Below are 20885 nucleotides of genomic sequence, written 5' to 3' on the forward strand. Positions count from 1 at the left end.
CACAATATTACAAAGTGGATAAAATGTTAGATGCATCAGAGCAACACAAAAAGACCTCAGCACTGATATCCAGGTGGGCCCTCTGATCTTCACGGTGAGGTCTGATGGTGACCACCGTGTCGTCTCCTGTTCTGTGCAACTTTCAAGGCCCTAATATCCGACTTCCATTTTGCATCAGCCGACCCGGTAAACGCTACCTAAGCCGCGTATTATAAAATAATACAATGGACATAGAAGCACTGCTGCAGGCCGTGGCCGGGTTAGGAGGAGTCTGTGAAGGAAGACGGCTGGATCCTCACGGACTTCAGCTCGCTGCCCAGCAAGACTTTAAAAAAAATCGCAACGTTGTGCAACTTACAAAGTTGAACATTTACTCGTCTAGAAGACCGCGTGACGCACACACACTGACCGACCCACCTGAGGCTACTTTCAAACTCTTGTTTTGTTTGGATCCGTTCAGATAATACAACCGTCTGCATCCGTTCAGAACGGGTCGGTTTGTATTATCTGTAACATGGCCAAGATGGAAAGTCAATGGAGGACGGATCCGTTTTCTATTGCGCCAGTGAAAACTGATCCGTCCCCATTGACTTACACTGTGTGCGGATCCGTTTGGCTCAGTTTCGTCAGACGTCAGACTCATACATTCTGAGCGGATCCTTTTCCATTCAGAATGCAAACTGATCCGTTTTGGACCGCTTGTCAGAGCCCTGAACGGATCTCACAAACGGAAAGCCAAAACGCGAGTGTGAAAGTAGCCTAACACTGCAAGCTACTATTTCTTTTTTCATGATTATAATGGATCAGTACATTTATAAGCCCCCCACCTAATTGGTTACATTCGTTAAAGGGGGTTCTCCGGATTCAAGATGGCTGCTTTGTGGTTATTTAGGAGACATTGTTAAAGGGGTCCTCTCACTTCAGCAAATAGCATTTATCATGTAGAGAAACCTAATACAAGGCACTTACTAATGTATCGTGATTCTCCATATTGCCTCCTTTGCTGGCTGGATTCAGTTTTCCATCGCTTGTTTCTATAGCTACGACCACCCTACAATCCAGCTGCGGTGGTCATGCTTGCACACTATGTGAAAAAGCGCCGGCCTCTCTGGTGGCCGGGGCCATGGGAGCGCACAACAGGCTGGCGCATTTTCCTGTATTGTAAGGTGGTCGTAACCATAGAAACGAGCAGTGTAAAATGTGATGGAAAAATAAATCAATGCCATGAAGTGAGAAAACTCCTTTAAAGAAAGGGAGCAGTGGTCGTATCCTGGTCGATGGCTGGTGCTGACTTTACAGTTTAGAGGGGCTCACCAGCATAAAAAGTCCTCACCCCTTTAATATGCCATTGAAGGCGATGCATTAACGTAAATGTATCTAAGAATCGAAAGAAAACGCTATATTCATGCTAAAGGGCATCTCTACCTAACTTCAGTTTGCTACAAATCTTATTAGTATTGCAGGCTGAGATAGGGAATGGCATGTTGTGAGTATTGCAGTCTTCTCAGCTGGCATCACAGTGCCAGTATGAATCATGATGTGGATGCCCTAACAGCTATGGCATAATATATGGAGTTGTCACCAACTTGTCCCTAACAACCAGTCATGTCAGGGTCTCTCATACTGCCCTATTAATCAGATTTAAACTGAGGCAGAGAACTCACTTGGCATGCATGATATGCATCTTAAAAATTTAAAGAAAATGCAAAATTCTTAGAGGGCATCTCAACATAAACTAAGTTTACAACAGAATCTACTGCACTTGTCTCAAGTGGTGTCACAGTGGCAGTCTGGGTCACATGGGCCAGAAGATTTTTTGTAAACCTGAACCCTCTTTTAACTATTAACCAAATGCTTGTTGGTTGTAGGGCTGGCCCAAGTGGTGCCCCTATTGAACAAGTGCCAGGGGTTCTAGGCATGCTGCAACAAAAGGCCACGTTGGGGCTTGTAGTTCTGCCAAACTCCAGTCTAGAGAAACCAAAATAAAAAACAGCAGAAAAAAATAAAATAAAAATTTGCATCTGGAGAAGCTTCCAGATGTGACGGCATCCTCTGGTCACCGTGCACCAGCACTAGGTGTACAAATTATACACTTCTGACAAGGCAGAAGACAGTACGAGTTTGCCAAATACCAAGTTCTTGACGACCAAGTTGATCAGAGAGGTTGGATAACCTTTTTGTAAACATGCCCCCCAGGCTGATGCAAGTGAAGAATCTTTTTGCTGGTAGATTGAATGAGTATCAAAGACCATATGGGGAACAATGTAGAGAATAGCAAGTGGTTTTCCGGAATGAAGGGTACTACAAGACCCAGAAGAGAAGACACTCCGTTGACCACAGTGAGGAAGTTCTTTTTGTTTTACACCACCGTGTGGTACGTTTGTAAAGTCTTCTAAAGATGCCGAATTAAGGCAAAGAACACAAAACAATGAACGTCATCTTCAAAGCTTCCGATTCATACGGAAAACATAACACCATAGGGAGATCTTCAAGTTGTGCTAAAAAGTTTAGATCGCTGTCATGACCTCCAACACTGCAGGAGTTGTGTAACCTTCAGGGAATGCCCTTATGCCATTGGAGAAGAGAAGGAGAAGGAGCTGGTCAAAGGTTTTTGGTCCAGCAAAACAGAATAAAATCCCCTAAGAATGTCCAACTCCATTCATGATTGGAGACCTGGAGGAACAAAACAATTGACTGAATCCATGAGTGCACCACCGGTGACCGTGGGCAGTAAGTCCAATCCACTGTCGTTAGCCCAGGACTCTTATGAGCTGTAGAGGAGCTTGATACTAGCGCTGGAATATCCTTCATCGCTGCCCAAGCTTTGCCGGCTGTTGTGGTCGTCCAGGTCACTGATGCTGGTGCCACTAGAACTGTCCACTTCCAGATGGGAGAATTCTGTGCTTTCGATGTCCACCTCGATCTCTTCTGAAAAGAAAATCAAATTGAACATCAGTTATGGTGACCATCAAAGATAGTACCCCCAAACTTCCCCACTGCAGATGGGAACAGGACCCCCTGAGCATGCTACAATGTTCATCCTGGATCTTTGTTTGGACTAGGTCACAATGGGTTGGGTGATGGCACCATGTCTTCCACTGTTCCCCCTTGCACAGTGGTGCCACCCGCTTTTCAGGGGTTTGCAAGACAGCTCCATTGAAGTGAATACGACAGTCTCCTGCACAGCTGGGTCCCCAAGATGCTGCTGTGCATGGAAAACTTAGGAGGGGATGCGGTGGTAAAACAGGTTGTGGCCCCTTCGTTCTAAAGATCTTGGTGGTAGCAGAAGCTGCCATGACTTTATCAGATAAGAATACTTCTATAACTTGTAACAGTTGTCTCCAGTCTTACCTCGTTCTGAGTCAGACCGATCGGACAATGCGCTGGAGCCCACACTGTCCGCTCGCACCCTTTCCGGCTCTGCACAGCCCTGTAGCTGCTCCAACCTCCTCTTCAAAAAGCGCTGTTCCCTTTCTAACATATCCAGCTGATGTTGGCCTTTCCGTGACGAGTCTTCAAGTTTCTGCAGGAACGTAGAGAACATTGTGAACATAAAGAGATTAACTGTTGGGGGTTTCCTGACTGTTGGGGCATAGACTACAAATCTGGAGCTACAAGAGTAGCGTTATTGGTACTGCTATAAGTATTGTCTGGAATGAGCAGGAGTGGTGTAAAAGTTGCAAATATTCAAGAGTATATATCTGATACCCGCTGTCCATACCTTGATGTGCAGTTTGGCTTTGTTTAGTAGTCCCAGGGTGGTGTGCCTGGTGCTTTCGGCTTCTAGGGGTATAAGGTCCTTCAGACGTTCTAGACAGAGCCGTAAGTGAGCCCTCCTGAAAACAAGAGTATATACGGTGGTCACATGGGTAATCAGGGTCTCCACAGTCAGCAAACCTAAAACATCGAAAATTCTGGGTATCTAACAGCACCACGTATTTAGGGTTTTGGGGGGGCGCGAGACAGAAGAAGTCACATAGACCAGACACAGCAGAACATGGGACCAAAACAAACACCTTGATACAGTGTTACTAGGACATGTGATACTACGTAGAACCCCTCTGAAGGGGCACACCCTCTAAATGTAATTTTAGAAAAATCTGATTAATACTGCAAAATAAGATGGAGACAGGCATGATGCGACTACTGCCCAGGCCGCTTCCCAGTTCTTAGCTAATCCAGCAATGTGAAGTTAAATCTGGTAATTTGCTTGCTAAGGATACACTGCTTGACAACCAGTTTTGGTAAGAAGCCTCTGTTCCTGACACAGTAGCAATACATTTCGGAGGAGTGCTCCTTTAATATGTCAGCCTTTAGCAGTCTGCACGGGTCCCAGGTTGAACACAGACAAGAGGGGACCCGCGGTGACATTAGCCTCTGATCTCACCACTAGATTATATTAACATCTCTAAAATGGTAACTAGCAGGACGAGGAACTTCACTCCGAGTCTTTATCTGTACAGAACACCCTTGGCGCGGCGCCCATACTACGCCTTTATGCTGCCAAATGTGTCTCTCAGTGCCAAGCTGCAATATAAAGCTTCATTTAAAGCGACACATACCTATAAAATGTGAAATAATCTCACTTCAAAATGGTCTAAAGCAAAAGAGGGAAAACTGGGCGACAACCAATTCCACAGCCATTACAGCTACCACATAGGGTTATCCCCAAGCTCTTCTGTTTAGGAGATTAGTGACAATCACTTTGAGTAAAAACCCACATTTCCCAGACTCCAGAATAATAAATCTTCTGCTGCTGAATTAAGTCTTCTGGTTACAAATTCTGTTCAGCGGTTTCTGGGAAAGCTGGGCAATAACCAACGTGGCCACCATTACAGTTCTCACATTCCTAGGGAGTTATGAACAGATACATCTCCCATTTCAGGAAGATAGATTTATTTGATCCTATGGATTTTCACATATTTGTGCTCTAATTTCATCACTTGTAAAACACTAAACCTTATTAGATGAAGCTGCAAGTCACAGAGGAAGGCATGGAGGAGCACTGGATAAGCAGCAGAAGATAAGCAGTGGAGGAGCAGCAGAGGATAAGCTGTGAAGGAAGAGCAGCAAAGGAATAGTGGAGGAGCAGTAGAGGATAAGCAGCAAAGGAATAGTTGGGGAACAGTGGAGGAGCAGCTGAGGATAAGCTGTGAAGGAAGAGCAGCAAAGGAATAGTGGAGGAGCAGTAGAGGATAAGCAGCAAAGGAATAGTTGGGGAACAGTGGAGGAGCAGTTGAGGAGGAGCACTGGAGAAGCAGCAGAAGATAGTGGAGGAACATTGGAGTAGTGGAGGATAAGCAGCAAAGGAATAGTTGGGGAGTAGTCACTACTCCCCAACTATTCCTTTGCTGCTTATCCTCCACTACTCCAATGTTCCTCCACTATCTTCTGCTGCTTCTCCAGTGCTCCTCCTCAACTGCTCCTCCACTGTTCCCCAACTATTCCTTTGCTGCTTATCCTCTACTGCTCCTCCACTATTCCTTTGCTGCTCTTCCTTCACAGCTTATCCTCTGCTGCTCCTCCACTGTTCCCCAACTATTCCTTTGCTGCTTATCCTCCACTACTCCAATGTTCCTCCACTATCTTCTGCTGCTTCTCCAGTGCTCCTCCTCAACTGCTCCTCCACTGTTCCCCAACTATTCCTTTGCTGCTTATCCTCTACTGCTCCTCCACTATTCCTTTGCTGCTCTTCCTTCACAGCTTATCCTCTGCTGCTCCTCCACTGTTCCCCAACTATTCCTTTGCTGCTTATCCTCCACTACTCCAATGTTCCTCCACTATCTTCTGCTGCTTCTCCAGTGCTCCTCCTCAACTGCTCCTCCACTGTTCCCCAACTATTCCTTTGCTGCTTATCCTCTACTGCTCCTCCACTATTCCTTTGCTGCTCTTCCTTCACAGCTTATCCTCTGCTGCTCCTCCACTGTTCCCCAACTATTCCTTTGCTGCTTATCCTCCACTACTCCAATGTTCCTCCACTATCTTCTGCTGCTTCTCCAGTGCTCCTCCTCAACTGCTCCTCCACTGTTCCCCAACTATTCCTTTGCTGCTTATCCTCCACTACTCCAATGTTCCTCCACTATCTTCTGCTGCTTCTCCAGTGCTCCTCCTCAACTGCTCCTCCACTGTTCCCCAACTATTCCTTTGCTGCTTATCCTCTACTGCTCCTCCACTATTCCTTTGCTGCTCTTCCTTCACAGCTTATCCTCTACTGCTCCTCCACTGTGGAGGAGCAGTAGAGGATAAGCTGTGAAGGAAGAGCAGCAAAGGAATAGTTGAGGAACAGTGGAGGAGCAGCAGTGGAGGATAAGCAACAAAGGAACAGTTGGGGAACAGTGGAAGAGCAGCAGTGGATGATAAGCAGCAAAGGAATAGTTGGGGAACAGTGGAGGAGCAGTTGAGTAGGAGCACTAGAGAAGCAGCAGAAGATAAGCAGTGGAGTAGTGGAGGAGCAGTAGAGGATAAGCTGTGAAGGAAGAGCAACATAGGAATAGTTGGGGGAACAGTGGAGGATCAGTTGAGGAGGAGCACTGGAGAAGCAGCAGTAGATAAGCCGTGGAGGAACAGTGGAGTAGTGGAGGAGCAGTAGAGGATAAGCTGTGAAGGAAGAGCAGCAAAGGAATAGTGGAGGAGCAGAGACATTGTGTACGTTTAGTGAAAGCATGCTGTATCACATCATGGTGAGAGTAGTGCACAGTCATATTCTGCAGATTGCGTTCCCTGCAGCCACACAACCAGGGTCATGTATGGAGACACCAGAGGAGAGACATGCGGGACGTGCATTTTACAGGGCTATTGAGGAGCAGACGCGACAGCACTAGGATATGGGAGCTGCTGGAATACGCATGGTGCCATCACTGAGGTGTTAGGCACATCATGTCATGACAGGGCATGAGCCACAAGATCATGACGAGGCACATCCTGTTATCAAGGCATGAAAACATACCGTAATGCCACAATGGGAGATGAGGCACATAGGACTATAATCAAGGCTAAAGGCACAGGACCATGATGGGACATGAGACACAGGAGCGTGATAATAAGGTCCATGTTTCTATAATGGAGGCATGAGGTACACAATATCTCGATGGTTCAGGGAGGAACAGGGTCATAACGAGGCATGAGGCACTTATTGGTATTATTTTGAGGCAGTAACTTTACTTTGTACTAAGTTGTGAAACCCTCTTTTGCCTCTGCAGATATTGTGTAAAGCCACAAGGCACAATGTGTTCATTCTGTAGCAGCTAATAATACCAGTGAGGCACGAGGCGCTGCATACCTCAATCCCCCACACAGTATCACTGCACATTATTTCACATTTTATTTTATTGCTACAGAAGCCAAAACACTTTTTGAAAAATTCTTTTTTTTTCACAGTTATAAACTCATGAGGAGGGGGGGGGGGGGGTCTCATCTTATAATAACTACCTCCCCCCCCCCATCCCCCGCATGGTGATTAGAAGCAGATTGTTATGTTTAAGATATAACCCTAATAAATCACGGGATACAGGGAGTGTAATAAATGGTGTGCTCCCCTCTTAACCCTTGTGTCCCCCCAGCCTCCCACATTCCATTAGTCCTCAGACCCCCGGCCTCCTCTGCATTCCTCGGGCAGAGGACAGACTCTCACAGATTATAATTCACAGACCAGTCCCTGGAAGTTTCCGGGAAAGCTGGGTGACAACCAACATGGCTGCCAGTACGGAGCCAACAGGGGTTCTTTCCAGGCAGGACAGGTTTAGAGGAGGGTGGGAGTATTACTCCCACACAGCTTTCTCTGGCTCCTGAGTGGCACATGGCAGCGCTCATTGCTAAGAATCACTTCTTAGATGTGAAGCATCCGACTCACCTGTTCTTCTCCAACTCGTTGTGTGTGGATCTGAAAATATAAAAAGAAACGGCATTAACAAATAGGAAGAGTCCATGATGGGAGCTGTAGTACTGTGCAGTTAGGCCTATTGCACACGACCGTATGGCTTTTTCAGTGTTTTGCGGTCCGTTTTTCACGGATCCGTTGTTCCGTTTTTTGTTTCCGTTGTGTTTCCGTTTCTGTTCCGTTTTTCCGTATGGCATATACAGTATACAGTAATTACATAGATAAAATTGGGCTGGGCATAACATTTTCAATAGATGGTTCAGCAAAAAACGGAACGGAAACGGAAGACATACGGATGCATTTCCATATGTGTTCCGTTTTTTTTGCGGACCCATTGACTTGAATGGAGCCACGGACCGTGATTTGCGGGCAATAATAGGACATGTTCTATGTTAAAACGGAACGGAAATACGGAAACGGAATGCATACGGAGTACATTCCGTTTTTTTTGCGGAACCATTGAAATGAATGGTTCCGTATACGGACCGTATACGGAACGCAAAAAACGCCCAGTAAACGGGGGGAAAAAAACGCCCGTGTGCATGAGGCCTTAGATTGTATCACAAAATATACAGCAGCTAAGAGGACAGTATCACACCCAGAAAGATTAGATACAGCTGGTCTGGTTACAGGATTAGCTTTAGACACCACAGCTCAGCAGACAGTATCACACAGGATAGGATTAGATACACAGCTCAGCAGACAGTATCACACAGGATAGGATTAGATACACAGCTCAGCAGACAGTATCACACAGGATAGGATTAGATACACAGCTCAGCAGACAGTATCACACAGGATAGGATTAGATACACAGCTCAGCAGGCAGTATCACACAGGATAGGATTAGATACACAGATCAGCAGGCCGTATCACACAGGATAGGATTAGATACACAGCTCAGCAGACAGTATCACACAGGATAGGATTAGATACACAGCTCAGCAGGCAGTATCACACAGGATAGGATTAGATACACAGATCAGCAGGCCGTATCACACAGGATAGGATTAGATACACAGCTCAGCAGGCAGTATCACACATGATAGGATTAGATACACAGATCATCAGGCCGTATCACACAGGATAGGATTAGATACACAGCTCAGCAGGCAGTATCACACATGATGGGATTAGATACAGAGGCTCATCAGACAGTATCACACAGGATAGGATTAGATACAGCAGACAGTATCACACAGGATAGGATTAGATACACAGCTCAGCAGACGGTATCACACAGGATAGGATTAGATACACAGCTCAGCAGGCAGTATCACACAGGATAGGATTAGATACACACCTCAGCAGATGTTATCACACAGGATAGGATTAGATACAAGGGCTCAGCAGACAGTATCACACAGGATAGGATTAGATACACAGCTCAGCAGACAGTATCACACAGGATAGGATTAGATACACAGCTCAGCAGACAGTATCACACAGGATAGGATTAGATACACAGCTCAGCAGACAGTATCACACAGGATAGGATTAGATACACCGCTCAGCAGGCAGTATCACACAGGATAGGCTTAGATACAAGGGCTCAGCAGACAGTATCACACAGGGTAGGATTAGATACACAGCTCAGCAGACAGTATCACACAGGATAGGATTAGATACACAGCTCAGCAGACAGCATCACACAGGATAGGATTAGATACAAGGGCTCAGCACAGTATCACACAGGATAGGATTAGATACAAGGGCTCAGCAGACAGTATCACACAGGATAGGATTAGATACACAGCTCAGCAGACAGTATCACACAGGATAGGATTAGATACAAGGGCTCAGCACAGTATCACACATGACAAGATTAGATACGCAGCTCAGCAGACAGTATCACACAGGATAGGATTAGATACACAGCTCAGCAGACAGTATCACACAGGATAGGATTAGATACAAGGGCTCAGCACAGTATCACACATGACAAGATTAGATACACAGCTCAGCACAGTATCACACATGATAGGCTTAGATACAGCAGACAGTATCACACAGGATAGGCTTAGATACAAGGGCTCAGCACAGTATCACACAGGATAGGATTAGATACAAGGGCTCAGCACAGTATCACACATGACAAGATTAGATACGCAGCTCCTTAGGACATCTTGTGTGTTACACGGAGTTCACTTGAGGTTACGAGCCGCACAAGACACAAAAAAAACAGGAACTGATGCAGGGACGTGTAAGCCGCTTACTGCCAGACATAGAGCCCATGTCCTGGCCTCGTACAGTAACCCAGCCCCAAATATCAGGATGACAGCGCCGATCCCCTCCGGGGTCTTAAAATCGCAGGACACGGCTCCCTCCTGTACAGGACAGGGGTTTCCTGAGGTCACACAGCCCAAGATGGCGGAGCCAAAAATGCCTGCGAAGGCTCCGCGGCAGAACGGAAAATCCAGATCACTGGGGTTTGTGTTTTTCTGGGCTGCATACAGATTATCTCCCATCTGGAATCGCTTTACTCCAGTTTTAACCCTTCTGCAGCAAATATCTGCTGGTTAACCCCTTCAGTAATCCAATCCCTGAGTCGCTGGCTGCGGCGCAGTTAAAGGTTCTCTGGGAATATTTCTTATGTCTATTATGGCCACCATTGCAGCTCGCAAAGGGGCATCACCCAACTTTCCCAGACTCCTGAATGGCAAATCTGCCCTGTTTTGAAGAATTTCTGGTATTGTTAATAATTTTTTTATCTTGATTCAGGAATGTTAAAGGGAACCTGTCACCGGGATTTTGGGTATAGAGCTGAGGACATGGGTTTCTAGATGGCCGCTAGCACATCCGCAGTACCCCGTCCCCATAGCTCTGTGTGCTCTTATTGTGTATAAAAACCGATTTGATCCATCTGCAAATTAACCTGAGATGAGTCAGAGCTTGAAAATATGACTCTTCTCTGGTCACACAAGTAAGATATGACTCTTTTATGTTAATTTGCATATGTATCAAATGTTTTTTTTTATACACTATAAAAGCACACAGAGCTATGGGGACTGGGTATCTAGCGGGCCATGTCCTCAGCACTATACCCAAAATCCCGGTGACAGGTTCCCTTTAAGTTACAGCTACACTATTCTTGTTTTCTTCCAAAGACTCCTAAAAAGACCCCAAATAGCAGGAAATCCTTGTTTTATTTCACTGCAGACAAATCCTTCACATCCAGCAATAAAGGCCAAATCCCCGGGGAGAAAACCATTATTTCTGAAAGCTGCAAGAAATACAGAGACAACTCTCCCCAGCATTGTGTGTCTACAGATGTCATATCCTGCCTGCTATACCTTACGCTGAACGGGGGGCTCCAATATAAAGTCAGTGAGAAGAGGCAAAACAGGGAACACTAATAGTTCTGCAGAGTCTACAACTGCGACATAGAGGCCACCGTCCTTGTAAATGTCACCTTCAAAAATATATGTGCGCCTCTGATCATCTACATAAAGTGCAGTCACTGTGTACATACATTACTTATCCTGTACTGATCCTGAGTTATATCCTGTATTATACTCCAGAGCTGCACTCACTATTCTGCTGGTGCAGTCGCTGTGTACATACATTACTTATCCTGTACTGATCCTGAGTTACATCCTGTATTATACTCCAGAGCTGTACTCACTATTCTGCTGGTGCAGTCACTGTGTACATACATTACTTATCCTGTACTGATCCTGAGTTACATCCTGTATTATACTCCAGAGCTGCACTCACTGTTCTGCTGGTGCAGTCACTGTGTACATACATTACATTACTTATCTTGTACTGATCCTGAGTTACATCTTGTATTATACTCCACAGCTGCACTCACTATTCTGCTGGTCTGAGACCAGGAACCCCTTTTCAGGCAGGGTGCAAGGATTTAAAAATAAATAAATAATAAATCACCTGTCACCGGCGCTCCTGCACCCAGCCTTGCAATATCAAAAGCAGTCCAAGCCTCAGAGAAACCCTTTAAGGGAGTCTCTGTCCACAAGGCTGATGACTGTTTTCAGAGTTATGATTGCAGCTGTGGAGTATAATAGGAGGGGCTGGGGATGAGGAACAGGAGAATGGAGGCTGCTGAGTGGGAAGATTTGCTGCAGCATACAATGTATTCTACCAATTATTTTTACGATAAATTGAGTAATGTAATACCTCCTCAGACCCCAACACCCTTCGTTCCCTCCTGTGCAATCAGCCCCAGTGCATCAGTTCCCCCCCCCCCCCCCAGTGCCATCAGCTCCATTTCCCCAGTGCCTTCAGCTTCACCCCCCCCATGCCAGTGCCATCATCCCCTCCATGCCATGTCCCCCACTCTCCTAGTGCCTCTATGCCATCCATTGCCATGTGATGTCCCCCACTGCCATCAGATCAGCCCCTCCATGCCATGTTCCCCACTCCCCCAGTGCCATCTGCCCCTCCATGCCATCCATTGCCATGTCCTCCTCCCCCAGTGCCTCCATGCCATCCATTGCCATGTCCCCCTCCCCCAGTGCCTCCATGCCATCCTTTGCCATGTCCCCCTCCCCCAGTGCCTCCATGCCATGTCCCCCTCCCCCAGTGCCTCCATGCCATCCTTTGCCATGTCCCCCACTCCCCCAGTGCCTCCATGCCATCCTTTGCCATGTCCCCCACTCCCCCAGTGCCATCAGATCAGCCCCTCCATGCCATGTCCCCCAGCGCTATCAGCCCTTCTATGCCATTTCCATCCATGTCCCCCACCGCCATCAGACCGCTCAAATCACAGGTGCCCCCCAACCTCCTTCCCCCCGGCAGATTTGGGCCCCTGCTTACTTACCTTTCCTGGCAGTGCTCTGACATGGAGTCCGCAGGAGACGGACCGCATCTTCTTCGCACTTCCCGGCCTGCACTGGGCGGGACGGTGTGTGCACGTAAGGCCCTGGCGGTGCGGACGGGAGGCCACGGATCGGTGAGCGAGAGGCTTCTCTTCACTCACGCTCTGTGGTCACGTGATATAAAACGAATCCCTGCATCGAGGATATTTTTGCATCAATGAATCGTTGCAGCCCTTCTTAGCTGCACCCACTGCTTTAGGGCATCCTATAGATTGGTCTGTATCTGTAATCAGCCCCGTTCGGGGGTCCCTTTGTGATCCCCCATTGTTCAGGACACATCAGACGGTCTTACCTGTTTGTGCCGCTTCCTAGATTATTATTACTGCATCTCTTCGATTTTAACCTTCTTGTTTTCAGCCCGTGAAGCTCCAAGCTGTCGCTGGAGGGGAAGATGGAGGCATAGCCATGTTCACACTCTGCAGACAGAGAAACCAACAGTTAGCAGTGGCAATGCTGGCACTTGTAGTTCCCACATCTGTCGTTCTTATATCAATCATCCACATCTAATATGGACACCATTGCAGCTTCTACATGCTTTATCCCCCAGCTTTCCAGCACTGCCCAGTCTAGAGAAAGGGTGACACGTCTCTCCATATCTAGGAAAGCTGGGTGACTATCTGTGGGAGCTGTAATGGTGGTCATACTGGTTGTCACCCAGGGCTAATATGTAAAATATAGAGGAATGTACAGTAAAATGAAACCAATGGGACTGGTAGGTAACTTGAGAATTTTCAGAATTATTAGATACTGGATTAGAAGAATTCATATGTATCTGGTCTTCCCTATAAATGAGATCCATGACTGATACAGAAAAGTTACATTGTCCGTACACTGGATGCACATAATTACATGTTTTTCATGTTGCCAGGCGTGAATACTTTGTAAACTTCACAATCAGGACTTCTGCACCATCCACCCTGTACAAACTGAGTCACCGCCAGGAATCTGTCGTTTGACACCCGTCAAATTTAATAACCCCCCCTCAGTCAAACCGCTATATATATATATATATATATATATATATATAGCATTGCATATAAAACCCAAATTATCCCCAGAACTACGTGTAGCACGGGGGGACTCGTCAAGTGGCATATTCCTCACACACACACAAGGGTGGGGATCACACATTGAAAACAACTCAGCTGCTGCGTGCACGCGACGTGTCCTGCAATGCAATGCAGAAATGCAAACAAACCTCGGTCTCTTCTATCCAGATATTCGGCAGCATCTAGGAGCCTCTGAATATTTAACATTCGGACGCAATCCATAATGCAACTTTGTAAAAATCACCCCCCCAAAAAAAAAGAATCCGAAAATGTAAATTTAAAAAAAAAAAAAAAAATGCAAATTATTATTTTTTTTGCAAAAAAAAGTAAAAAATTTGTTTTCCAATGGGTAAGAGACTGGATCCCGTTTTGCATGCAAATGAATGGGATGTGACGGGCCCAGTAAGTTTTATGGGCCTCGCTAAGGCAGATGAGGGTTTCAGTGCAGAATAAGAGGAAGGAGGGATCTGATCCGTGCAGAGAGGAATGCTTTAAAGGAGAGAAGGGGGCAACAAGAAGTAATAGTAGGAAGTTATAGGGCAACTTAGCCTTAGATGCAGCGGAGGGATGTGGACTGCGAGCTGCCCACCGTGCACTGACACCCAGATAAGAGTTTGTTTACTTCTTGCAGCAGAGGCAGAGGGCTGGTCCCATGCAAGCCGAGCTGCAAGGATCACTGGGAGTTGTAGTTTTCCGTTCTGCAGTTAGAACATTCTTAACCCTCCCACTGCCAGATATTTTTTGGTTGTTTTTTTTTTTTTTTTATGGAAACAAAAAGACCCCTTGTCAAAGACTAAGCTTATAAATATGCAAATGTCACATGGTGCAAGGCAGGCCGGGGGTTCTCAGCAGCGCCAGATATTAACATAAATGCAAAAGGCCCAGAATCTCCTCATTGGAGACCGGACTGGTCAGAAAATCCCATTCAGCAACGATTTGCAACATTGTATTATTGAGCATTGTTTCTTTTTTTTCTGTTGCTATTTTTACTTTGTGTTGCATTTTGGTTATTCTCCTTTCTGATCATGGTGATTACCGGGGGGCTACAGTGAACGACTTGATTACCTTTCATCTATTTACATTATGTGACATGTCGCCGTTGCTGATGATCTGACCTGTGTGCGCGCAAAATACCAGCAGAAGTCAGGGCACCGATTAGGCTCAGGCTACACGCTGAGCGCACGACGTGCTGTCGTGCTAATATTTTAGCACTGCGATTTCGCTGTAAAACAGACATCGGAAATTTGTAGGCAAGTCGCAGTCGTACGTGATCTGGGTTGTGGTCGATGATGGAAAACTCCCACACAACTTACAACCAAAAATGACGACAGTAATGCATTCTTTGGGAACGCTGTGTTGCAGTCGCAGCAAGACGCGCGTTGTATCATGACCCCATTGACAATCATTAGATGTAATGCTACAGTGCACGTCAAGTGGGTTAAGGCCTTATTCACATAGCAGTATAAAGCGGCCGTGTGACGGGTGTTTTTTTAATGGCTATTTTCAGCACAGTAGACAGCTTATAGGTCAGGGGAGCACAACCTTTTCTGTCTGGGGGCCACATTGTCAGCCTGAACCAATTCCAAGGGCCGAAAATAAAACTTAAAGGGGTATTACCAACTGAAACTCTATATTTATGGTGTATTGAACATACAGTATATATCATGAATGTCTAGTCACACTTCTAGTACTCCCATCTAATACATGTGAGCAGCCGCAAGACATAGACATACATGTCTGTTACCAGATGGTCGGGGGCCGCACGGAATGGTACCGAGGCCCGCAGATCGTGCACCCCTGCTGCAGGTGTGGCGTTAAAAAAATAGGACCTGACCTATTTTATCTGTTTTTGCAATTCAAGGGGGGCATTTTTAATGGCCACATTTCAAAAAGGCATCAGAAAAATTAACTGTTTTGCTGTTTTTAACACCCGTCTTTTCGTCTCTGTCATGTGAATATGGTCTTAGGGTATTTTTGTCGTTGATTTGAATAGTGGGCCCTCAGAATAATTTCCTCCGTAGGACCCAAGTGGCCCCAGTCCCAACACTAAGGCTGGGTTCAGACCTGAGCGTTTTATAGCGCGTTCCTACGCGCTGTAAAACGCTCAACAGGCAAAAACCAATGTTTCCCTACGGGCATGGTTCTCACCTGAGCGTTTTACAGCGCGTACGAACGCGCTGTAAAACGCCCTACGCCTCAAGAAGTACAGGAGCTTTTTGGGGGCGTATTGTCACGCGTTCCCGCCCATAGACTTCAGCGGGAACGCGCCTAAATGGGTGTTTGCTTGTTTCCGCCCATTAAAAACGCCTGTAAAAAGCGCATATCGAATACACTCAGGTCTGAACCCAGCCGAATGGCTACTGCAATCTGTCTTTGGTTATCAGGATAGGAATCAATGTGAGTACAAAGAGGCAGATCGGCGACTGCCAAACACCTGCAGCAGCCAATCAGATCGCTTTATTGTTCTTTCAATTTTAAAAGGACAAATAAGGAAGTTGGACATTAGGGGAAGTTACTGTAGGTAGAAGCTCGCACCGGTTTCTGCTTTAATAATCTGCCCCAGTGCAGCTGCAGGGGCCCCACCCCCTCCTTGGCCAACACCCCCATAGAAATGCCCCCGCAATACACCCGGCCGGCACCCCCATAGAAATGCCTATTCTTGTCCGCAATTGTGGACAAGAATAGGACATGCTCTATTTTTTTTCCAGAGCTGCGAACCAGAAGATCGGGGCCGCGCTCCGGAAATTCGGATGCTGTCTGCATCTCTTCCAGCACCATAGAGAATGAATGGGTCCGCACCCGTTCTACATAATTGCGGAACGGATGCGGACCTATTCTACGGACGTCAGAATGGATGAGGATAATACTGTTCTATTAGGGGCCGGCTGTTCCGTTCCGCAAAATACATACGGTCGTGTGCAGGGGGCCTTACTGGTAAAACAGTTTTCTTCTAGGCGCACACACAACGGACATTTCCTGAAACCTCTCTGCCCCTCATATTTCATTACACATTGTAGGATTGTATCCCACCCTATTGTAATAAACCACAGTTTGGTTCCCCCCCTAACACATCTTTTGTCCACTGTAAATAAGTGATTTTGCTTTAAAACAAGGGGGTGATGTCATCAGCCCTGAGAACAATCAGGACCTGCCCCTCAGCCCAGCAACCAGTGACATCACAGAGCCAGCTGCACTCTGATTGGTGTACAGCCAAAGGCCGGGGTCCGCCTCTCTTGATAGGCGGCCAATAGAAAGGCACAGACTGGCTCCATGTGGAAACCATGTGTGCGGCGAGGAAGTGCGGGTCGTGTGATGTGCACCTACTGCAGGGTCAGGAGCAGCGACTAATGATACATTGTAACAGGCACGGAACGGTCCAAGTGCGATCAGCAACATGGGGGGGTCCAGGGGCTTGTTTGATGACATAGCAATAACCTGACCTAGTGTGGGGCTGATGCTTCTATAGAAAGGTGGTCACATAGGATGGATGGATGGATGGTGGAAGGGGTGCACAGCTATGGAACTAGGAGAATGAGAGTCTTATATTGTGTTTGATCACCCAACTTTTCCAGAAACATGTGAACTACTTCTACGTGACTTATGCAACTATTTGACATTATTTATCAGTATAAGTGAGTGTATATCAATATACTACACTATTGGTCAGCATATAGCTGTGTGTATATATATATATCAGTATATGGCAGTATAGATCAGTGTAAGTGAGTGTATATCAATATACTACACTAATATACTATACTACACTATTGGTCAGCATATAGCTGTATATATATATATATATAGCAGTATATGGCAGTATATATCAGCACATCTTTATATAATAGGACTGGTCTTTATTCTGAACCCTTTCATTGAAGCCCCAGCACTTTGCAGAAGTTTGGCTGAGACAATGGCTGCTGCAGCCACATGCTGGGGACAGACAGGGTCTTTGTACCACATCAGACAAGGAGGGGGTGGGGGCCCCTGCAGCTGCACTGGGGCAGTCACGGCCATGGCTGAGTAAGGGTTAACTTACAGGTGCAGATGGAGGACGTAGGAAATGTAAAGTATGGCTCCAGGGAGGTGTATATTCTGCAGTGTGGTACATATGACTGACACATTGTAGCACAGTGGCCAGAAGTTACATTGTCCCTGGGGCAGTGCACACATCACAGGAGTCTATAATTACTGTACACCCCCCTGGGTTGTCCTGGGGACTAGTACACATCCCTACCCACCTGTGGACGTGCAGCAGGTGACAGGTCTGCTGATTAACCCCTTATCTGCCTGTATAGTGCAATGCAGGGCCCTCCTAGATGCTCCTGGAAGTTTATTGGATACTGAACTGTCTTATAAACGTTGGCCCCCATGTATATGAGATATCCATCATGCTCCTGGCTTGGACCCCTATAAGTGCTTGTATATTAAAGTCCTGCAGGAGATGGGTGTGCAGTGGTCACGTGGTTACACCCGCGGGCACCTGCCTCACCCTCCTCAGGGCTCTTTGTGTTGTGTGACACGTGCAGTGCCAGGATCAAGTCTGACAAATCCCCCCAACTGTGTGCTAATGGCCCCCCACACCTGACAGTCAATGGGGCAAATACAAGATGTTCATAGGGCTGCAGAGTCCTCTATATAGTACATGGGCATATAGCAGCAGAGTCCATGACCTGTATAGATACATATAGCAGCAGAGTCCATGACCTGTATAGGTACATATAGGAGCAGAGTCCATGACCTGTATAGATACATATAGGAGCAGAGTCCATGACCTGTATAGATACATATAGGAGCAGAGTCCATGACCTGTATAGATACATATAGCAGCAGAGTCCATGACCTGTATAGATACATATAGGAGCAGAGTCCATGACCTGTATAGATACATATAGCAGCAGAGTCCATGACCTGTATAGATACATATAGCAGCAGAGTCCATGACCTGTATAGATACATATAGGAGCAGAGTCCATGACCTGTATAGATACATATAGCAGCAGAGTCCATGACCTGTATAGATACATATAGGAGCAGAGTCCATGACCTGTATAGATACATATAGCAGCAGAGTCCATGACCTGTATAGGTACATATAGGAGCAGAGTCCATGACCTGTATAGATACATATAGGAGCAGAGTCCATGACCTGTATAGATACATATAGCAGCAGAGTCCATGACCTGTATAGATACATATAGCAGCAGAGTCCATGACCTGTATAGATACATATACATGATGGGGAAGCTAACGTGTATATGGTCATACACATATATGCAGGGGCAGCACACATGTATAGGGTCATACATGCAGGGGCAGCACACATGTATAGGGTCATACATGCAGGGGCAGCACACATGTATAGGGTCATACATGCAGGGGCAGCACACATGTATAGGATCATACATGCAGGGGCAGCACACATGTATAGGATCATACATGCAGGGGCAGCACACATGCCCAGTGCCCAGGCTAATGCTGCCAGTTTCTGGCTGGTAACAATGGGATGAAATGTCCCCCCTTTGTCTGAACATAAAAAGAACATAGAAGAATAAAAGGAAACATGGAAAGTTCTCCAGGCCCTGCTCCAGGACTCGCTGCTAGTCCCGGGCTCTTCTAGGGTCTTGCCACATGCACAGGGCACAAAGCCATTTCTAATTCATGCCAAGCTGGCACCAGACTCACAGCAGCCCAGTCTGCACTCAGACCACCCCCAGCCTTTGTCTCCCTGCTGCCTCATGGACTGTAGACCTCCCCAAATCCCCCCCATACTATAACCCTGTTGCCCCTCTTACTTTTCCTGTCCTGGTCCAGTCTCTCCAGGTAACTGGCAGCTTCCAGCAAGATCTGCACATTGTCCAAGAAAGTGGTGATGTGCCCCATGTCCTGTCCCTGAGTGCCCAGCAACTCAGTCAGGGGGCACCTGGGCATCTGGGAGTCTGTGTCCATCATGCTGTCCTTCCTGGGTCGCCCTCTCACCATGTCTGCTAGGATGAGCTGCTCTCACTGTCCTGGGGTCTCCACAATAAACCCCTGTGCACTTTATTCACTGGCTGCAGGCGGGAGCCGGGCCGGTCCTAGTGCCGCCCGCTGACCTACATTAGCATATACAGGCAGACACACAGTTACCGCCAGACAACTGGTTTAACCGCCTAAATCCCGGACAGTCAGTCCCACCCAGCAACCAGACAAGTGTGCAATCAATACAGGCAACAAGCCCAGCATCCTATCTGCTGTACTACACCCATCCATGCTCCAGCCTTGCCAGTCATGATGCAATATCCACATATTAAAAAATAAGAGGTCAAATCTATATTTCTCAACTTTATAGAAAAGTTTTTACTTAAAAAAAAGTTAATTTACCTAAACTTTTTTATTATATTATTTATTACCTCTGCTGTAAATTTTGCAAAAATGAATGGGACCCTGAGACAAAGCCCCATGTGATATGATGGAACCTGCTGAGTGGTCACGTGTGGGAGGGTTAAGCTGAGTGCATTATTAGCTACAATGTATCAAAGTTCCATATTGTCACTATTTATATATTACTGAGAAGTAACAAATGTATAATATACAGGATATATATATAGACACACATACCCCCATGCCCCCTCCAGACCCCTGTCCCCTTTCAGACTCTTTTGTCCCCCTCCACCCCCTCACCCTCTCTGTCCTCTCCAGACTCCTCTGTCCACCTCCACCCCCTCCAGACTCCTCTGCCCCCCTCCAGACTCTTCTGCCCCCTCCAGACCCCTCTGCCCCTCTCCAAACCCTTCTGCCCCCCTCCAAACCCTTCTGCCCCCCCTCCAGACTCCTCTGTCCCCCTCCAGACCCCTTTGCCCCCCTCCAAACCCTTCTGCCCCCCCTCCAAACCCTTCTGCCCCCCTCCAGACTCCTCTGTCCCCCTCCAGACCCCTCTGCCCCCTCCAAACCCTTCTGCCCCCCCTCCAAACCCTTCTGCCCTCCCTCCAGACTCCTCTGTCCCCCTCCAGACTCCTCTGTCCCCCTCCAAACCCTTCTGCCCCCCTCCAGACTCCTCTGTCCCTCTCCAGACCCCTTTGTCCCCCTCCAAACCCTTCTGTCCCCCTCCAGACCCCTCTGTTCTCTCCAGACCCCTCTGTC

At 46.9% G+C, this 20885-nt stretch overlaps 1 protein-coding gene across 2 annotated transcripts; it reads right to left on the bottom strand.

Annotated features, from left to right (window-relative positions):
* Positions 1 to 776: 776 nt before the first annotated feature.
* Positions 777 to 19784, bottom strand: MXI1 (MAX interactor 1, dimerization protein). Of its 2 annotated transcripts, none has more exons than XM_040435137.1 (6): positions 19559 to 19784; positions 13010 to 13133; positions 7850 to 7879; positions 3722 to 3836; positions 3352 to 3523; positions 777 to 2928 (listed from the first exon to the last, which is right to left on the bottom strand). In XM_040435137.1, exons 1-6 carry the CDS (start codon positions 19743 to 19745, stop codon positions 2765 to 2767), a joined length of 792 nt encoding a protein of 263 aa, XP_040291071.1. In that variant the 5' UTR covers positions 19746 to 19784; the 3' UTR covers positions 777 to 2764. The 2 variants fall into 2 exon arrangements, with proteins under 2 accessions (XP_040291071.1, XP_040291073.1); XM_040435139.1 differs by lacking the exon at positions 19559 to 19784 and adding an exon at positions 13916 to 14405.
* Between the last annotated feature and the right edge of the window lie 1101 nt (positions 19785 to 20885).

Source organism: Bufo bufo, chromosome 6, assembly GCF_905171765.1.
Source record: "Bufo bufo chromosome 6, aBufBuf1.1, whole genome shotgun sequence".
In the NCBI taxonomy this organism is placed as follows: Eukaryota; Metazoa; Chordata; class Amphibia; order Anura; family Bufonidae; genus Bufo; species Bufo bufo.